Source organism: Ovis aries, chromosome 25 (genome assembly GCF_016772045.2).
Source record: "Ovis aries strain OAR_USU_Benz2616 breed Rambouillet chromosome 25, ARS-UI_Ramb_v3.0, whole genome shotgun sequence".
NCBI classification, from domain to species: Eukaryota; Metazoa; Chordata; class Mammalia; order Artiodactyla; family Bovidae; genus Ovis; species Ovis aries.
This window is the reverse complement of record NC_056078.1, coordinates 41,200,218-41,220,126: the sequence shown is the minus strand read 5'-3', so window position 1 is coordinate 41,220,126 and position 19,909 is coordinate 41,200,218. Positions and strand designations below refer to the sequence as shown.

The following is a 19,909-nucleotide window of genomic DNA, read 5'->3' as shown; positions in this document are numbered from 1 at the left end:
CCATGGGATTCTCCAGGCAAGAATACTGGAGTGGGTTGCCATGCCCTCCTCCAGGAGATCTTCCCAACTCAGGGATTGAACCCAGGTCTCCCACACTGCAGGCGGATTCTTTACTGCCTGAGCCACCAGGGAAACCCAAGAATACTGGAGTGGGTAACACATCCCTTCTCCAGGGGATCTTCCTGGCCCAGGAATCAAACCAGGGTCTCCTGCATTGCAGGTTGAGCTACCAGGGAAACCCCATAATAAAATAGCTCTTGCTTTGTGTCACCCAGTTTGGGGTGGTTTGTTAAACAACAGAAAATAACTGGCATGTCCTTCATTCACAAGGTACTTTGGCATCCTTGCAAGGACCTTCTTCCCCTTCTAGATCCTTCCATCTACGGAGTCACAAGAATGACCACTGAAACGCTCTACACTTCCACTTTCCAGACTTCCTCCCAACAGTGATGTCCTCATCTAAGCCATTTCAGCTGCCCTCTTTCAGTTGACAAAAAGGTATGGTTTCTCCAGGATTTTAAAGGCCCCCTGAGAAGGATGAGGGACAGAAGTCTCACCCTACTGCCCCTCCAAAGATCCCCTGCCTCCTCCCAGGATTGTCCACAGGCAGGACATTGAGTAGAACCACAGGTCATAGAGTCACTATGCCAACCTTCCTGTCCATTGTAAGGGTCATCACAAGGGATTCTGCTTCCTTGGGGTGGGGGAAGGGCCCAAAGCCAACCATCTTTGCCTCTTCCCCCTCAGGGGAGGTACCGGGGAGGCTCACTGTGCACTGTGGTTAGAGGGCTAGAGGGGTGGAGGCCCCTGGGCAGCGGAGGCCGTGGGGGCTGTGGCCTGAGGGGGCCTGGAGTGGCCAGGGTCCAGCAGGGCTGTATGTATGGCCAGGTAAATGGAGGGCAGTGGGCCCTGGGTACCCAGCCCTGGGCTCTCCCTGTTGCTGTTGCTGCTCCCTCCACTACTGAGTGCAGGGAGCTTCCAGCATGATGTCCTGAACTGGAGAAATTTCCGCCACCTTGACTTTGGCTGGAAAACCATTCACCGCTACCTCAGCCCAGACTGGGGAAGCCTCCGCAGGAGCATCAGGAGCAAGGCGAGCAAGCTGCATGACTGTGACGGTGCCTTTGACTTCTATTTGGTCTTGGATGCGTGAGTAGCCCTCCCATCTGGTCCCCTGTGCTTCTCAAGGAGCCTCTGTCACCAAGGTCACTGACGGGAAGGAGGGGTTCAAGGGGTCCCCAGGCCCTGGAGAGAAGAGGTGAGGACAGTCTCGGTCAGACCCAAGGAATAGACCTCTGTAGCCTCCCTGTTCCTAGACATAAAGAAAGCCCCAGGCATTTCCTGCGATGTCTACTTCTGGAAAGGAAAAAGGGCCCCATAAGGTTTCCCAGTGGCTCTGCCTCTCTTTCCTCAGCTTGGCCTGGATCTGTGGGGCACGTGCATGACCTTTTAACCCCTGGAGTGGCAGGTGATCGCTAGGCGCTGCCTTCTCAGCAGTTGTAAGAAGCTCACAGTGTGTTTTGGTTATGTTTTCTTTCCAGAGAGATTGCTGTGTCCTCTGTTAGGCATTCTTGTAGTGTTTCTGCTTAAAGTCCTTTGCTTTGCTGGTTGCAACTGTTTTGCTGCTTTCTTCGAAAGCTTGGAGAACCACGTTTTAATTTGTGTGCACTTTAAGAACAGTTTGGTTTGTCTGCTTGTGGCTCTGGGAAACCTGGGCTGTGCATTAGGTACCTTCTGACCCTCAAAGGAAAGGGCAGGGTGAATCCTCAGGCTGCAGAGATTGCCTTGGTTCCATTTTCAACTCCTCTGTGAGACTGAGGATAAACGTTACTTATTTAGTAGTAACAGTGGCTTGATTCTCAGTATCACTGAAACGTTTTACAGTTTCCAAAGCTTATCACTGGCATCTGTCATCCTCAAGACAATCCTGGAAGACAGAGTGGGAATATATTTGCCTATGCAATCTCTTGGAAAAGGGAAATGGACTCCTAGAGATTGGATGAGGTATAACAGAGGCTGGTGGAGGTGCCGGGACCAAATCCTGCTGGATTCTGCAAATGGGTGGAGAAGAAGAGGGTGTCCAAGAAAGGGACTTACATACCCATTCCCCAGCCTTAGGCCATTAGAGTAAGAAGAATAAGCCTAGAGCATGTCTATAGTGGGCCAGGCAAGGCTTGTCTGAAACCACAGCAAATTCATGTAACCTTTTCTCCCTGGGAACCATGCTCATTTAGTCCAGTTGTAGAAAGCCTTGGTGGCTTCAAAGCCATCTTGATGAGAATATTTGGAGGATGAGGACAGCCATCCTCCTGTGGCTACTTCCTGCTACTCTTGGGGAGAAGGGAATAATGACCACTGAGGAGGCAGCTCCAGTTTTGCAGTCAAGCAGACTCCACTCATCAGTCATGCAGCTTGGGCAAGTCGCCTCACCTCTCTCTGCCTCAGCATCCCCATCTGTACAATGGGATTTTCATACCTACCTCACCAGGTCGTGATGAGGATGAATGGGAGTTGTTTGGTTTGGGAGTCTGGTTTGGGAGTTTGGGAGTATAGTTTTCCCAGCATGTGTCAGATGAAGACATGGAGGATGAGCATAAAATAAAGGGAAGGCAGAGTCATACACCCTGGGAACTCCCCAGCACTGCAGGGGCCCCTGATCCAGCCCTGACTCCCTAGCTCACTCTCTCCCACGTGCCCTTTGTGGGGAGGCAGGGTGCGGATCAGACTTCTTGTGGGTGACAATCCCAGAGTTGTCTGGATCTTTCCTCCATTGGTGAGCAGTCTTATCCACTCCCTCGTTCCCTTGCTCATCCACTCACTGAAATAATTACTGGAAAATTTCTACATACCAGTCACTGTTTGGGGCAGTGGGGATAAGGCAGCAAACACAGCAGAACTTGAAAAGTCCTTTTCCTCTTAGAGCTTTCATTTTAGGAGGCAAGACATAAATCAAAGAGGAGCTAGGGTATTAGATGGAGATAAACACCAGGGGGAAAATCAGGACAGGAGAGTGAGAAGTTTGGGGGAGGGACTGTTCTAAAGAGGTACCCAGGAAAGACTCTAGTGACAGACTGAGATGGTGTCAAGAAGACCTGGATGACTTTTGCGCAGAGTAGGCAACCCATGGATTGGGTTTAAAAGAGTCACAGATGCAGGGCCCAAGAATAGAGCCTTCTAAGTGAGGGGTCTGGTGCAGGAATCCAGGGAGGAGATGATGGTAGTGTGGACCAGTAGATATGGGTGGCAGTGATGAGTGGACAGATTCTGGAGCTATTTTGAAATCAGAGGCTACAGGGTTCCAGAGAGTGTGGATGATAGGCAGCTGGGGGAGCCAGGTGTGTTGCTAGATTGGAGACAGGGGTAGGAGAGGAAAGCAGCTTCTTCACCATGTCTTCTTCATAATGTGAAAAAATATTATTATCTCCATTTTATGCATGAGGCAAGGAGGCTGCTCAAGGCCTGGGGATGAATGACCTACCACAGCCTCAATATAGAATACACAGATCCAGAATCTGAACTCCAGAGTCTTAGTGTTTGTCTTCAACAGTATCATTATAATGTGTCTTGATGCGAATCTCTTTTTTATTTCATTTGTACCTAAGATCCTTGGAATTATAGGATTGTATATTTTATCTAATTTTGGCATTTTTGGATGTTATTTCTTCAAATAATATTTCTGTTTCTTTTTTTGCTTCATTAATTCACACAGTATGTATACCGTTCTGCTTAAGTGTGTCCTGCAGGTCCTTCAGACTCTGACCACCTTTCTTCGTTCCTTTTTCTTTATGCTCCTAACACTGCTGCTGCTGCTGCTAAGTCGCTTCAGTCATGTCCGACTCTGTGCGACCCCATAGACGGCAGCCCACCAGGCTCCCCTGTCCCTGGGATTCTCCACTAGACAGTAACAATTGTCCTGTCCTCCACTTTGCTTATTCCTTTCTCTGCCTAGTAAAATTTTTTATTGAACCACCATAATTGTGATTTTTTCAATTTATTATTATACTTTTCTGCTCCAAAATTCCTCCTTGATTTGTTAATAATTTGTCCTTCATCTTTATTTTGCTCATGTATCACTATCCCTATTTCCTCTATTTCTTTGTCTTTATTTTCCCACCATCTGAGTATATTTAAGATGATTTTAAGTGTTTTTCTAGTAAGTCTGATGCCTTGGCTTCTTCAGGAATGATTTCTATAATTTTATTTACTTCCTTTGACTGAACAATGGTCTGGTCTCTTTGTATTTTTTACGGTTATTTTTGTTGAAAACTAGGATTTTTATTACTATAATGTGGTGCGTCTAGAAAGCAGAATTCACCATAGCTCACTGGGTTGTATTTGCTTTTATCTGCTAATATAGACTCATGTAATAGTCCATTTATTCTGAAACATTTCCAAACTATTTTTGCAAAGAATATTCCTTGTTGTTGTATGTGATCACTAGAGTTTCTGTTCCTGTAACTCTTATTCACTGAATGTATTGACAGAGATCTCCCAAATGCCAGGATCTGAAACAAACATGAAATCATTACAAAACTGTAAAAAGGCATGGGAGCGGCGGGGAGAAGCCATCTCTTCCAGTCTTTGTAAATGTTTCTTTACTAGGACATTTCTTTAGCACTTAGCCAGACCCCCACTGAGCCTAGGGACCAGCCCGTGGTGAAAACTTACAGTCTTCTCAAGACTTTCCTGATCACTCTCTTGGGCTGTGCATATGTGTCTGTTGCTAAATTCACCTCTGCCCACAGCTGATTTTAAACATCCTAATTGACACCAGCCAGGTAAGGTGTTTTACAAAATAATCTGTAAGTAAGGTCAACATGGGAGAAGGCAATGGCGCCCCACTCCAGTACTCTTGCCTGGAAAATCCCATGGACGGAGGAGCCTGGTAGGCTGCAGTCCATGGGGTCACTAGGAGTCCGACACAATTGAGCGACTTCACTTTCACTTTTCACTTACATGCATTGGAGAAGGAAATGGCAACCCACTCCAGTGTTCTCGCCTGGAGAATCCCAGGGACGGGGGAGCCTGGTGGGCTGCTGTCTATGGGGTCACACAGAGTCGGACACGACTGAAGCGACTCAGCAGCAGCAGCAGCAGCAGCAAGCTGATGCTGATAGGTATGGTTGTTTGTTCAATGTGTCCCTAGGGGAATGAAGGCTTAGATTTTCAGAATCTGCCATTTTGATGACATCCTTCATGCTATAAGTTTTTGTTTGCAATTTTATTTTCACATTTGGGAGAAACTACTTGAACACAAATTTTAAATCAAGCACTATTACTGTTCACAGCAAAAGTCTTGAGGCTCCTAACCCTTTCCTCCCCATTTTTGATCTCACTTCCGAGAGGCAGCCAAGGGATCTCACTTCCAAGAAAAATCTTGCAGATTTTCCTTCTGATGATATGATCACGTTTCCAGTGCTGCGCTTGTACTGACCACCGTTTCTTGCTTTCTGAGGTTTACACCTTCTCTACTGAGTTCTTATTAGGGGAGGAAGAAAATTTAGCTTTCTTATAGGTCAGCTCTCCTACATGACTCTGCCCCAACAACTTCCAGTGTCCCATCATAGTTCTCTCAGTAGGATGTTTTGGTCTCAAGCGTAATATCAAAGCTCTCCTCCAGTTGCTGGCGGTCCTTGTCTCTCCATTCCCGTTTAAGAGTAGGGCACTAGTCATGCTTGAAACTTGGTTTGGCAGAAGCCCGTGTGGCTGCTCGGCTCCAGAGTGCCTCCTTCCTAGGGACCCGAAACTCCCTGTCATAGTTTCCACTGCCATAAACACTGGTGTTCTCCTACATTCTAGAATCTAATGCTTCATTCACAATAATCCCACACAGAAACCTTTTCCAGAGTAGGCGGGTGGGTTAAAGACTTAAGTTTCCTTTATATCTTCTTTGGAAGATCCTCTTCAGTAAGGGGGACACAGTGGAGAGGAGTAATGAGAGGGAAGGCAGAATGTGGTATGGATAGTTAGGAAAAGAGTGGCCTTGCACTGACAGTTTAGGAGCTCCCAAGAAAAAGTGTATGTTGTGGGCAGGTTGACCGTCTCATACTTGGCACCCACAGTTGTCACACGCAGCAGTGTCTCCCAGGTCTGCTAAGTTGAGGAGGTAAATCATGGGGTTTACAGCTGGTTCTTATGGTTCACATCCATGGAAATGCTGGCAAATTCCTTGATCTATAAGCGCTTCCATTTTCTCATCTGTAAAATGCGAATAATGATGATTTCATAGAAGTGTTTAGCATTGGAAATCATGTATGTAATGTGTCTGATATATACATACTCCATGAATAATAACTACAGTATTGTTAGAATTATATACCCTTAGTTTACTCACCGTCTCTTAACAGTTTTAGATACAGCCAAGAGGAGTCAGAAGGAATAGTAGAGAGGAGAAAAATGCTCTTGGGTATACGAGAATTACACATTTAAACATGATACTCAGGGTGTTTATGGGCATGGCGATCACTGCAGGTAAAAAGAAGGAGCTCCTGGGGGTTTTCTCAGACTCGCAATCCATATCAAAGACACGAGCCAACATTCACCGAGGAAGAGCCCAGAACAAGGCACCAGCCTCAGTTTCTCTACTACCGTGTGCAGAACCTTGACAAAACCATTAGCCAGAGAGACCCACATTTGCCCTCCATAACCTGGAGTGCAGCCTGCAGAGGTGTGGCATTGCAAGGCCAGCAGGGCCCATGGAAGTTCTTCCCACCTAGACGTAAGAGGTCGTGAGGCTCTCCAGCCTCCCCATTCTCCATTCAGGTAACTGAAGCCAGAGCCAATGGCAGCGAGAAACTGGAAGTGGGGGTAGGGAAGCCCTGCAGCTCTCCCTGATGGTGCGGCAGCACGGCGTCAGGATAGCAGCACCCTGGACCTAGTGCTGCCCTCCCCATGAGCGTTCCCAGAAAAGGTCTTCAGTGTTCAGCGTGGCTCAGCTTTGCAGGCTGATTGATAAGAAAGTAGTAAAATAAAATAATCTAAGTAGTACATCCTTCTCCTGCCTGATACCAGGGCTCTTGTTGTGTCAAAATTAAGGGACCAGGAGTGCAAACGTATTAGAATTGCTCAGACTTCTCCAACCAGTGTATCCTCCCTTATTCCTTGTGTGTCAACCAACCTGGTTTGCTACCCAAAGTGTCTCATCCCCAACATGAGTCAGGTTGGTCACCTTCCTCACCACTGACACTGGTGAAAGTCACCACCAGGGTGACCCAGTGACGTTGCTAAGGGAGTATGACGGCCTTCAGCTACACGGGGTGGGGAAGAGTCTGCTGGAAACTGGAGAGGCAGAAAATCTGCCCACCGCAAGGAGGCGCCCCATCCCTCCTAATCAGGCCTTTTTTGTTTTCAGGTCGCCCGGCCAAGGCAACACCTGGAATGAAATTTGTGATTTAACAGAAAGGTTGCTGAAGAGGTTTACAAAGTATGGCTGGTGTTTTTCCCTGCCAGACAGAGCACACAGCTCTTTACAGTCGGCGAAAGTGGGAGTCCTTCGGTTTCAGGAGCAGAGAGCCCTAGGTGGTGTTCTGAGGCAGAAAGAATTACCAATCACACTGATCTTACCAGGTCCCAATAGCTCAGTCGGTAAAGAGTCTGCCTGCAGTGCAGGAGACCTGGGTTCGTTTCCTGGGTTGGGAAGATCCCCTGGAGAAGTAAATGGCAACCCACTCCAGTATTCTTGCCTGGAAAATGCCATGGACAGAGGAGCCTGGTAGGGCTACAGTCCATGGGATTGCAAGAGTCAGACACGACTGAGCAACTAAGTACATGGGCAACATCTTTCTTGACTCCTGCCGGGAATCAGGTCACAGTGTGGGGGACACACTCTGTCCTTAAGAACCTCACAGATTAGGAAACAGGCAAGTCACATACCTAAACACTGAGTTAAAGGGTGCCAAAGACCAAAAGATAAGAACGAAGGAGTTACTTGGAACTTTAAGGAGAAAGCAAGTATTCTTAAAAAAAGAAGAAGGCAAGCTTGGCTTCCTAGAGACTGTGGAATATTGAACTAGATCTTAAAGGATGAGGAAAGACAGGGTAATGGAAACCGCTTCTGTAGTGAGTGGTCTGTTTGGCTAGAAAGCGGGCTTGACTCAAGGGAAGACTGAGAGATGAAGCTTAACAGGACCTCATACTGCCAGGTTCATGATTACCTGCTGTGAGCAATAGGGAGCTATAGGTTATTTTAGGGCAGGGATCTGACATGATCAAGGTTGTGCTCCAGGAGAAAAGTCTGATAATTATGGATTAAATGAGATGGAACTTGAACCAGGAGAAGTGGGGAACCCAGCTAGGTAATTATTTCATGAAAAGATGAGTCAATGGACCAGAAGACAGTGGGGAAAGAGAGAAGGATGTATGTGAATGGCTGCTGGGAGGCAGAAACATTTCCCTGAGATAAAAAGCAAGCACGGAAGACGGAGAGAGGAAGGAAGGGCGGTAAGGTCCAAAGAATTTTACATTAGCGGAGAGGTCCGTGGAGAGGCCCTCATGCACAAGTGCGTAAGTGCCTGCTTTCTTGTGCATGCAGGAAGTATGCGCATGATTCTGTGTGTGCCTGCATGTGTGTGTGTGTGTGTGTGTGTGTGTGTGTGTGTGTGTGTCTGAGAGAGAGAGAGAGAAACTTTGGGGGCTTGGGTTAGGGGGACATAGAAATGGACCAAGATGACATAATACCAACTTTCAGCAGGATCGTACATCTTACAGGCCTCTGAACCCTTCACAAATGTATTGGAGCTTTCAGGATTAGAGAAACACACACCAAAGCAAAAGAGCTGGGATGGGTAGGGCAGAAATCGACAGGCACCGCTGCCTCTCTGGCTGCTCACTGATACTAATTTTGACCAGTGTTCATGGCTTCTTATGAGCCCTTGCTTCCTCCCCAGCCCTAAACTGAGGGTTTCTATCATCACCTACTCCTCAGTCAGCAATATCCTTCTGCCGCTCACCTCAGACAGGTAAGTGTCATTTTAAATCTCCAAGGTAGCCTGGTGGGCAGGGTCACAGACAGGCCCAAGGAGCGGAGGATCTCCACTGGGTGCAGGCTGGGCCAGCCTGGGCTCTCCTAAGTGCCCACTCTGACCCCAGGCCTGATTCCCTGGTTCCCACTGACCCCTGACCGTGCTGACGCTAGCAGACCCCTGTGCTGCTGGACCACCTCAACTCCCTCTAAGCCCCGCCCTCCACTCATCCTGTCCTCTCAGCCCTCTTCACTTTTCTTAGAACTGGCTCACTGTGAGGACTCCTGGGATCTGGTGGAGCAGATGCGTGGGCCCTTTGTGAACACTGGCCTGTGTTGGGCACCTGCCCTATGTGTCAGTCTCTGCTCTGGGCCACGGGGAAAGAGGGCAGGCAGAGTCAGAACCGGGAGGCAGGGATGGGCCTGCTGACATGCTGGAGCTTCACTGTGTGGGAGCTTGGTCCCTTGGTGAATTTGAGACAAGGGAGCCCATGCGTGTGGTTCCAAATACCAGGCTGGGCTGGGTGTAGGAGGGAAGCACGACACAGCAGCATCCTAAGTGTGCCAAAAAGCCAGGAGGTGTTAAGACGCACTTCTTGTAGCAGGGAGGTAAAGATGCTCCTGATGCGCTGAGCCCAGTTCAGTGGGTGAAACACCAAAAAGAGGTTAAGGTCATTTAGAGCTAAGTGGGTCCAGGATTTGTGGCACAGCACCCTTTTCAGGACCTTGGAGAGAAGCCACAAGCTGCAGATTAAACAGGACAGCAAGGTTTCCAGGCAGGAAGTGCGATGGTGTCAGTTCACGGAGACAGCACTCCCCAGGCCTGGCTCCCCGGATAAGCAGGGACCAGGCTTCCTGTTGAGTTGAGCTGGGGAAGGTGTGGTTTTGTGCATGTTTGAGTTTAGAAGAGAGAAAGAGCAGAGTGGATTTGACATGGGAGAAAGTCCATGGGGAGGGATACTGGCAGGTGGCAGAGAGGTGTCCAGTGAGGACTGGAAACATACCTCTGGGGGCAGAGCTGCCCATGGAGGAGAGGAGGACAACTGCCTCTTCCAAGGCATGGCACTCGAGGCCCGAACCAAGAGAGGCTTGCTGAGGCCCATGGAGGGCCTCCATAGTCCACTCTGGAAAGCGAAGGGGAGAAATCTTCGATGACAAGAGGGTTCAGGAGAGGGAATGGAGCTCAAGGGAGGGGAAAAGAAGTGAAATTCTGTGTGTGTGTGGGGGGGTGTGGTTTGGATGGGGAGGGGAATACATACCTAGGAAAACAGGTCAACATCAACCATGACCCTCATACTTCCAGCTCAGGAGGACCCCACAGAATCTTGCTGGGAGCTGGTCTCAGCCTGGGCTTGGGCATTTCCAAAACTGCCTAGGCATTTAGGAGGGTGTGGCAGAGGGCTGGGGTGGGTCTTGCTGTACAAGGTGAGTGTAGAGTGGCTGAGGGAGCCTGATAAGAAGTGTGACTCTAGTGGGTCTGCAGAGAATGTGGGGCAAGACTGGGACCAGGGCTGGTGCTTTCTGAGCCCTATCCACTGGGGTGAGCAGGCTGAGAGGGCACCATCCACAAAGGGCTTGGTCTGGTGCTGGAGAAGCCAGACAGCACGGGGCTAGGAAGCCTCAGGTGTGCTGGTGGGGGTGGGTGAGAACTGGGGAGAGGTTCAGGAGCTCCTGTCGTATGAGCGGGATACTTTAAGAGCAGGAGGGATTGCTGAGGGTACTAGGAGCCTGGCGTCACGGTATGAGAAGAGCTGGAAGGGCAGCAGAAGAGAGAGCCGCTCGGGTGAGAACTTGGCCTGACGACGTGGGTCCTGGGCAGGAGGCTGTGAGCACGGAGAGTTCCAGCATATTTTGAGGTGTGAATGACGAAACTGAAATCTTCCAGGACGTGCCAAGATGTGTGTTTCTGCTTAGCTAGACAAGGCCTGCTTGGGCCTGCCCTGGCAATGGGTCCCGGGTCTCCTCTTCTCATGGGCTAGGTTGAGTAGGTCTGGGGCTCTCATATTTCTCTGTGCATTGAGCATCTCCTCTGCCTGCAGTGAGAAGCCAGCCTTCAGGGACCACGTACTCGTTAGACTTGCTGTGACAGCTCAGCCCATCACACTGGATAAGCCTGAACATAAGTCCCCACGCCCGAGTGTGTCCCAGTCGCATCCCCTGCGACCTGCTTTAGCAGAGGACAGAGGCTGTCATGCAGCCTGGAGTCACTACTCTTTCCCCTTCCATGGACAGTCCTCGGGTCGCTTTTCCAGCTTATGGTCTGTTTCTTCAGGACCAGAACAGATGAAGGCCAGGAGCCCTAGACTCTAACAGAGAAGCTTGACTACTTCCTTTAGCACTGGCCCAGAGGTAGAAGTGGCTTGGAGGGACCAAGTCCACCTCAGGGGTCTGTGGCTGAAGAGGAGGGGACAGGGCGGGGTATCAGCAGAGTGACTTCGCCAAATGCAGCCTTGCTTGTTGGAGGATAATGCGCCCTCACCAGGGACCCCTTAGGGGCCAGCAGTACAGCCAGTCATGTTGGGGATCCACAGGTGCACGTCCGGGGTGCTCCCCTCTCAACGCAGGTGGTCAAGGCAGGGCTCTTGAGTCCCCTGAGGTCTGGACGCCTGAGACAGGGATGAGGACATTGAAAGTCAGGACCTACTTATGGGACAGAAAAGCAGCACCCTCCGTGCTCACTGAGTCGGGAATGAAGAAAGGTTAGGGCTAGTCCTGTCAGTGGCAGAGACATGGGCAGAGGAGTCAGGACAAGGCCATTTGTGTCCCCTCAGGTCCAGGCAGGTCTGCACAGGGCAGAAGGGTCCCAGGACAGCTGGGGCTGTTTATAGCCATTAACCCCCATTCCTCCTCTACACTCCTTTCAAATTGTTTTCAGAAATGAACTAAAAAAAGCTCTTCAAAGACTTCGGGGGATAAAGCCCTCAGGAACCAGAAGATTGCACGATGGATTGAAAACGGTATGGACTCTATAGCTCAGAGGCTTTATTCTGCTTTGTTAAGTTCTTAAAGAATTATTCGGTCATCTCACTGTCCTCTCCCAACTTTCCTTTATTTTGTTTCAGGCAGGTGATGAGATTGCGAAAGTTTTGTCTGCTAGTAAGTTGCCTGCTGATGTCACTGTGTTCAAGGGGGAGAGAGCCCGGCCCAGGCCTCAGCGAGGGCTGGTGCAGACCCTCCCTGGCCGGCCCCTAGCGCTGACTCTTGGAGCGAGCTCCTTGCCCTCCCCGTGCTGCAGGTTTCTCCTCCCCACAGTGAGGATGGAAAGCTCCCCAGGGATGTTCCTGAGAACCACATGGGATCATGCATTACATTCCTGGTTCTTACTAGATATCAAGTGTTTGACCTACAGTTGAGCTGCATAAAAAAAGAAAAGAGAAATTCCAGGGACAGTGAGAAGATGGAGTTCAGTTTGGGGAGCAGAGACCTGGGTGCTCCCTGCCTGCCCACACTCTGTCCACCGCGGTCCTGGCTCTGCCTCCGTTCCCTTCAGCCCCTCCCCTCTCATCCTGTGACCATGTTTCCAACAGTGGGAAAGGCTGTGCTCGGCCCAGAACCATCGGCATGTAGGCTATAGGGCTGCAGCCTCATCAGGAAGGAAGCACAGGCTGCTGGGAAAGGCAGGGAGCTGGGCGGGGCTGCTGCCCAAGCCTCTGGCAGTCAGTCTGGCTGCCCCTCCCTGAGCTGTAAGGAGAGACTTATCCTCACCAGGGAAGTAGCTGCAGTTGCTATTCAGGATAAAGGCTGTCCACCTGCCCCTAGTGAGGGTCACTAGGAAGCACTCTGAGCCCGGCTCCTCATCTGTCACGTGGGTCCTAGACTGAGGCTCCTTCTCCCCGCAGATGCTCTGGGTGGTGGGTACTCAGGTCAGGTGGCCCCTCCCCAGGGAGGAGATGTGGGAGCTGCACTGTGGGCCTGGCAGCCTGAGGCAGGTGCTTGCTGACCAGGCCACTCCCTGCTTGTTCTGCAGACAAGAAAGCTGCCAGCATGGTTTATGCTTTGAATGCTGGACCACTGGACAAATGGACAGTGTGGGCTGCTATGAGAGAAGTAAGTCCAGGCCATCATTTCCAACTTCGTGTCCCATCTAGTTGTATATTTTCTACTCACAGTCTTTTTTCTATTAGTCCAACAGGTTGAAGAAATTTAAGACCAAACTTTATGCCATAGCTATGAAAAACTCTCAGAGAAACCAGGTAATTCAGAACAGGTAACCAGGTGCCACTCTTGAACCCAGTTGGGGAAAACTTTCCAAGGCAGCTGTCCCAGCATCACCCAGGGACGTCCCTCTACCCTAGCCCAAGTGTTTGGACAACAGGTAGTCACGGCAGATGAACAGAAGGTGTTGTGTAAACTATACACCAGAGGTGCGGGTGGAGGAGCTTTCCATGCCCTGAGGGTGGGCTGCTGACAATGCCAGGCTCGGAGTCCAACATGGCAGCAGGCAAGAGCCTGTTTCCCAGGACAGAAAGCCGTGTTCTCAACCCTGGGCTATTTGCCAAGCCATCTTCTCTTCCTCGTAGTTGGTTGAAATTGTGGGTGGAAAGACCCAGGCATATGAGGTACCCAATGCCGAGGACATGGAAGGCTTTATTATATCGGTGAGTGTGGGATAAATGTGAGAAGGAGGTTGGGGTAGCTTCTCACCACGCTCATGCGTGTCTCTCTTCCTGACCCTACCACCTATTATACTCTCTTCCAGCTCGTGGGAAATTCCTGTAAGCAAGTCATGGGTGGGGACACTTACTATGCCTGTGTAGGAGGTACGTGCTGGGGTCACTGTTGGAGAGTAAATGACATTTGTGTATGTGTGGTGTGAATGTGCCTGAGTCTGAGTGTGGTGTGTGTCTTTGGTGTAAGTGTGAAGTGTGTGTGTGTGTGTGTGTGTGTGTGTGTGTGGTCTCTCAGTATGTGCTGTGTGTGTGCATGGAGTGTTGTTACAGAAATATGTCAGGTATGTTATTGTGCATTGAGTACTTAAGTAAGTGTGGTTTGTGTGAGTCATGTCTGCCATGGATTATGGTGTAGATATTGGGTGTAATTACCTTTTCTTCTGGTTTTATTGAGATATACTTGACATACAGCTCTATATAAATTGAAGTATCTACTACCGAACGACTTCACATACCTGTGCTGGGAAATAAGTACCCTAGTAAGATTAGTGTAATTACCTTTTTAAAATTCAAAACTAAAGAGTTTTACTTAGATATAAGAAAAATAAAGCACAGATTAATAAGAAATATATTTTAAGTAATAAAATTTGTTTTTAAACTCTGGATGGAACACTGGCAAATGTAATCCAATACATGAAAAGGACAGTACATCAAGACTCATGAAGGATCACCTCAGTATTTGAAATGTCAGTGTAATTTACCACATCAGCAAAATGGAGAAAGAAAATGTGATTTTTTTCAATGGATGAACAAAAGAATTGGACAAAGTTCAAGTCATAAGAGGACCATAGTCGGACAAAGGCAACCACACAAATTCTCACAGCCAACACTATACCCAGTGATTCAATGAGGATGGCCTTTCTCTGAGGTCTTGAGCTGGACGAGGATGCCCTCTCTCCCCTGGAGGGTCCCTGCCTCAGCATGGGGATGATCCTGCGCAGTCGAGTTTCTGTTAGAAGCCCGCTGTGAGCTCTGTGTGAGCCAGTTTGTGCATCCACATCACTGGGATTTGTACAGCTGAGGCGGGTGGATAAGCACCAGCTCCCACTGGTAAACACCTCCCGGCTGGATGCAGCTAGATGCAGACCCAGGAAGCTGGTTCTGGTTGCGGTACTCCAAACTGCAAGACTACAGCGTAGTAGGCTGTGGTCAAACAGAGCAGTGCTCACATCCTGTTGCCCACAGGCACAAAAGCAGGGCAAGTTGCTGAGTATCTGGCAGCTCCAATTTCATCTTCAAAGAGTCTAAATAACAAACATCCACTGTCACATCTGCAGTGAGATGTAGACGCAGTGGGATTCGCAGTGACTGGCACAGTGTCTGGAAGCTGGTGGCCCTTACCAGCAGGAGCTGGTACTGAGGGTTCTATCACTGACCCCTGGCTCTGCCCCGACTCTCATGCTGAGCCCAGGTTGGGGAAGGATATGGTTAAAGAACACCCAGGATGAAAACGTCTTCAGCTGCACCCACTGTAGGTCACGTCCGACCCTGACCTCTCCTGTCTCTGACCCTGTGACCTGCAGTGTGAAGTGTAGAGGTGAGGAGAGACCCCCACACACGTGCAGGGTCTTCCCTGCTTCTCTGGTGTCGCTGCTGCCAGCTGTATAACAGCCTATCATGTCCCCAGGACACACACAGCCCTGTCAGACCTCAGGGGAGGATGCCTGTTGTCCTTCATGCCTTGTGCTGGCCCAGCAGGGGTGACAGGTGCTCACTACACACCCTCTGCCAGGGAGGCCCAGCAGTGCTGCTCTGACCTTTACAGCTGCAGGCGTCTTGCCAAAAGCTGTCTCACAGCATGACTGTCACTGGAGGAAAGCTCAAGGCAGGAACCTGGCCCTGGAACAAATAGAAGCTAGCACTCTGAATAAGTCGGTAGGCCGGGTGTGAGGAAGTCTGGAGGAGGTGAGCATGAGGCAGGTCACTTCTTCAGCCTCTCAGGACTAAGACTCTACTCCAAGACTAAGCAGAGGCCTCTGCCTGCCTGCCTGCCTCCAGGCCTGTGCTCCAGGCCCGCCTCCAGGCCTGTGCTCCAGGCCCTCCTCTGCCCAGGGCACGAGGGGCTGAGCAGTCCACTCCCCTTCCCACCTGACCACAGAAGCTGAGGCCCTCAAGCTGGATAACCAGACTCTCCAAGGACCAGCCTCTGCTGTAAGCTCACCTGGTGCAGAGGCTGTGGGGTCAGGGGACTGAGCTTCCTGAAAAACCTCCCTCAGCTTTACAGGCTTCAGCTTACCACCCTTTCAGATGTTACTCTCCTGGTGCCTCAGTCCCAAAGCCTTTCCTGGCCAGCTGCTCACTCCGGCTTCCCACAGCTTTGATGTTTTCCTGTCATTTGTCACTTATGTACCATGACTTCCACTTCGTTGTGTCCATGGTTTTATTTTTTTGATTTTTTATCATTCACCTCACTTTTTCCTACCTTTTATTATGGAAACTTTCATAACTATAGCAAAGTGAAAACAGATGTACAGTGGACACTCCTGTCTCCGCTACCTGGATTGACGGCATTTCTATTATCATTTATCATGGGGTTACCTCGCCTCCAGACCCTTCATTGCGCATGACTACCTGGTGACTGTTTCTGGTTGAGTTCTCTTTTTGAGATGCAGCAGAGCTAAGTGCATCATTTGATGAGTTCTGACAAAGGCACACAGCACCCGTGTAACCCCAAACCTCACGAAGACTCAGAGCATTACAGTCGCACCTAGAATGTCCCCTCAGCTCCCTTCCCAGGCAGTCCCTCCCCTACCTGTGGAGGCAGCTACTCTCTGCTTTCTTCCTCGACAGTCTAATTTGCTGCTTTAGAACCTCTCCTCAGTGACTCACAGGGACGAGCACAGGATCTGGCCCCGGGCACTTGCCACTGTGGTTTGGGGATTCACCCACCCTGTGTGTTGCTGGGTTTGCTTGGGATTTGACCCCAGAAGGCAGGCTGGAGGCGGCCCCCCTGTCACCCTTTCTCCTGTATGTGACCAGACCAGAGTGCGTGTCTGCAAGAAGCCCAGCAGCAAAGGCTGCAGTAGGACCCGTGCAGAGCAGGGCTTCCCTCTGGGGTCCCGCGTCCAGCTCCGCCTCATGGCCAGAGAGCCTCTGTGGGTGGAGGACCTGAGGATGAAGGACGGACACACAGCACCGACGGACACTCCTGCAGCCAGCCTGGGCAGAGGCTGCCCCTCCTCCAGGTCCCTCCTTGTCCCATCCTACTGTCTCCTGAGCTAACAGCCACAAGGAGTTCCGCTTTTGTATGTAGATTCCTACCTAAGTAGACTTTATAAAGATACTTCCCTTTAATGGGATCTTGTAGCACATAGTGTTTTCCATCCTTCTGCACAGTATTCCATCACGTGGATGGACCGATTTATTTATTAGTCTTCCTCGGTCAATATTCAGATTATTCCTAATAAGTGTACTACAAGTCACATTGCAGGGACTGTCCTGATGGTTACTCCTCTTGGGTCAGAGTATCCCCGGGATCAAGACCAGAAGTAGAATTGATACCTTAAGGGGCCACCCAGCTCACTGTGGGCAGCGTCCAGTTCGTCTCAGAATGGCTGTGCCAAGCTGCATGCGGGGCTCCGCCATCTGCCCTCCCCAAGGCAGGTCACCTCGATCTGTGCAGCCTGGTCAGTCTCATGCAGGTTGCATGCCCTCTTCAAACTCCTCTCCATCTGGCTTTCTCAGGGAGCCTGCCTTCCCATAACCCTGTCTAGCGGCCCCAGGTGACCTGCTGTGTAACTTTTCTTCCAGAGAGAAAGCTCTCTCCTCCACAGTGGATCAGGATCCCTCAGGCTGTTGGTCCTTCTGCCTCTGGTGGGCAGCTGCACTGTGCATGGGAAATGAAGCCCTGTGAGCTGATTTCAGTTCTTCTTGCAACTTCATTTTCATCCTGTGGGGCTAACTGTTAAGAGGAATTAGGATATGGGGTGTTGGGAAACAGAAGAGGCTGCTGCCTGGACAAAGAAAAGTCGTTTATTTTGAACTCTCTTCTCAAAAATCTGAAACCATCACCTTGCCTTCCACTTTGGAGACTTGCCAGAGTTTAGAAGCCCTCCTTTGAGAGCAGTACTGCCTGGGACAGAGGGGCCCTGCTGCAGAGGCGAAGCAGCACCTGAGCGGGGCCGGAGGCAGCAGGAGGCCCGAGGAGGAAGGAAGGCGCCCAGGCAGAGGGCGGCGTGCACTGCTCCTGAGGATGCGGCATGGTCTGTGCTCTGGGCTGTCAGCTGGCCCTACCCTCAGCTGCTGCCCTCCCTCCTGTCACCCACATGGAGGAGGAGGCAGAGTCCAATCTTTACCATGAGCTAGGGCTTGCCAGGTCCTCTCTGGTTCCAACTCAGTCCAACGAGCTGAAAAATCCACGCTATCAGAGTGTCAGAGAGGATGTGTCCCTGGAAAGGAGTGTGATAGATGTTCAGAATTAAGACAGGAATGGGCTTCCCTGGTGGCTCAGCTGGTGAGGAGTCCATCTGCAACGCGGCAGAGCTGGGTTCGATCCCTGGGTTGAGAAGATCCCCAGGAGAAGGGAGCGGCTACCCCCTCCAGTTCTGGCCTGGAGAATTCCATGGACTGTATAGTCCATGGGGTCGCAGAAAGTCGGATATGACTGAGCGACTCGCACTTCACTTCGAGACAGGAGTAGAAGCGGTGTAAGTGGGTGCTGGGTTAGGTACTTGAGCTCAGATTCTCGCCCTGTACCTGCCAGGGGGTAGGGGGTACCTCTTGCCCTATCTTAGCTCCAATTTCACTCTCTGTAAAATTGGGGGTAGTAGATCATGTGTACCTTGTGGATTCAGGAGACTTAAAGGAAGAAGGATAAAGATTGTTAGGCGCACTGTGGATGCTTGCTTGTGGAGAACATCATTTTGAATGAACACAGCAGGTAGTGCCTTGCATGGATTTCCCCACTTCTGGTTCCTCTTGTCTTTTTGTTTGTGGCAGGAAGGCTACACCGTCTATTTTTTTTCTCATCTAGAGCCTGACCTCTCCATATTCTGGCAGTTAAGGTTTCCTTTCTCTCCCTGTATCTACTTACAATATCGTTTATTCATTTAGAGCTATGCTTCTTTGCAAAAAGTAATCCTAAAATGTAAATTGCAGGCAATCCCCTTTGAGACTGAGGGGGAGCTGCCCTGCTCAGGTGGACCAAGTTGTGCTGGCAAAGGTGTATGTGCAAGACACAGTCACGACTGCTTTTTCCGGGACAAATACAGATTCCCATGTCTTGGTGAGCAGTGAAGGTGCTTGGACTTTTGTGTCATAGTTCAACTGACCATGTGTGCATGGGTTTACTTTGGGGCTCTCTATACCTATGTGTCTCTTTCTGTATCAGTACCATACTGTTTTGGTTATTGCAGCTTTGGAGTATAGTCTGAAAATAGGAAGCATAATACCTCCAGCTCTGTTCTTTCTCCAAAATTTTTTGTTTATTTGGTGTCAAAAAAGTATGCAGACTTTAAACATGGGGTGCAATTTTTGGAGAACCCTTGAAAACCTAAAAAAAAGTTACCATCAAGCCAGCTTCAGCCCACAGGCTGAGAATATATTTCCTGCAAGCAGAGAAATTGCAAACTTAGCCCTGATCTGATGGGAACTGCAGGGATACCTGAAGCAGGAGGAATCAGGACTGCCCGATGAAAGTCTGTGCTGGCATTTCTGAGGAATGCTCAAGTTAACTGACCTTGGACAAATGAAGCATCTGGGATTGAAATTCACCACCTTTGGCCAGGAGGCAGAGGTGGAGGCTAATGACCTGGGGCTTAGAGCAAGAAGACTTGCAAGTTATCTTGGACAACTCCCCAAGTGGTTGTGCTTAGCCTCTTAGGTCCAACTCTTTGTAACACCAGGGACTGTAGCCTGCCAGGCTCCTCTGTCCATGAGGATTCTCCAGGCAAGAATTCTGGAGTGGGTTGCCGTGCCCTCCTTCAGAGGATCTTCCCAACCCAGGGATTGAACCCAGGTCTCCCACATTGCAGGTGGATTTTTTTACCGACTGACCCACCAGGGAAACCGTCTTCTCTGGGTCCCCTGGTATTTGCCTCTGGGACAACAAATTCCCAGCAGCCTGGAGAGGGGCTATGGCCCAGAACTTCACGTTAGCGTATCAGTGTGTCTCACCCTGGCAAAAGGAAGTGCTTGGTGAGCCCTGGGGGCATTGTGTGAGGAACATGAAGGGTCAGGAAGAGGGAAGGGAAGAGCAGTCATTGAATACTTCAGAACCACATCTAAGACGAGGTTTTATCCTCCACGGGGGATTCTCCTATGCAGGGTCCTTTCCTCCTTG

The 19,909-nt window shown here is 50.1% G+C and overlaps 1 protein-coding gene across 1 annotated transcript; it reads left to right on the top strand.

Moving 5' to 3' along the window:
* The first annotated feature begins 1,034 nt into the window (after positions 1 to 1,034).
* Positions 1,035 to 14,231, top strand: LOC105605098 (anthrax toxin receptor 2-like). The gene is made up of 7 exons (XM_042240811.2): positions 1,035 to 8,957; positions 11,835 to 11,916; positions 12,022 to 12,055; positions 12,927 to 13,006; positions 13,084 to 13,152; positions 13,480 to 13,557; positions 13,659 to 14,231. The coding sequence occupies exons 1-7, from the start codon at positions 8,863 to 8,865 to the stop codon at positions 13,773 to 13,775; spliced, it is 555 nt and encodes a 184-aa protein (XP_042096745.2). The 5' UTR covers positions 1,035 to 8,862; the 3' UTR covers positions 13,776 to 14,231.
* Positions 14,232 to 19,909: the final 5,678 nt, after the last annotated feature.

Bases quoted from the DNA above. Each gene is read 5' to 3' on its own strand.
- LOC105605098 (XM_042240811.2), top strand. From the start codon at position 8,863: ATGAGCCCTTGCTTCCTCCCCAGCCCTAAACTGAGGGTTTCTATCATC. The intron at 8,958-11,834 runs GTAAGTGTCATT...AATTGTTTTCAG, and splicing joins CTGCCGCTCACCTCAGACAG to AAATGAACTAAAAAAAGCTC. The intron at 11,917-12,021 runs GTATGGACTCTA...ATTTTGTTTCAG, and splicing joins TGCACGATGGATTGAAAACG to GCAGGTGATGAGATTGCGAA.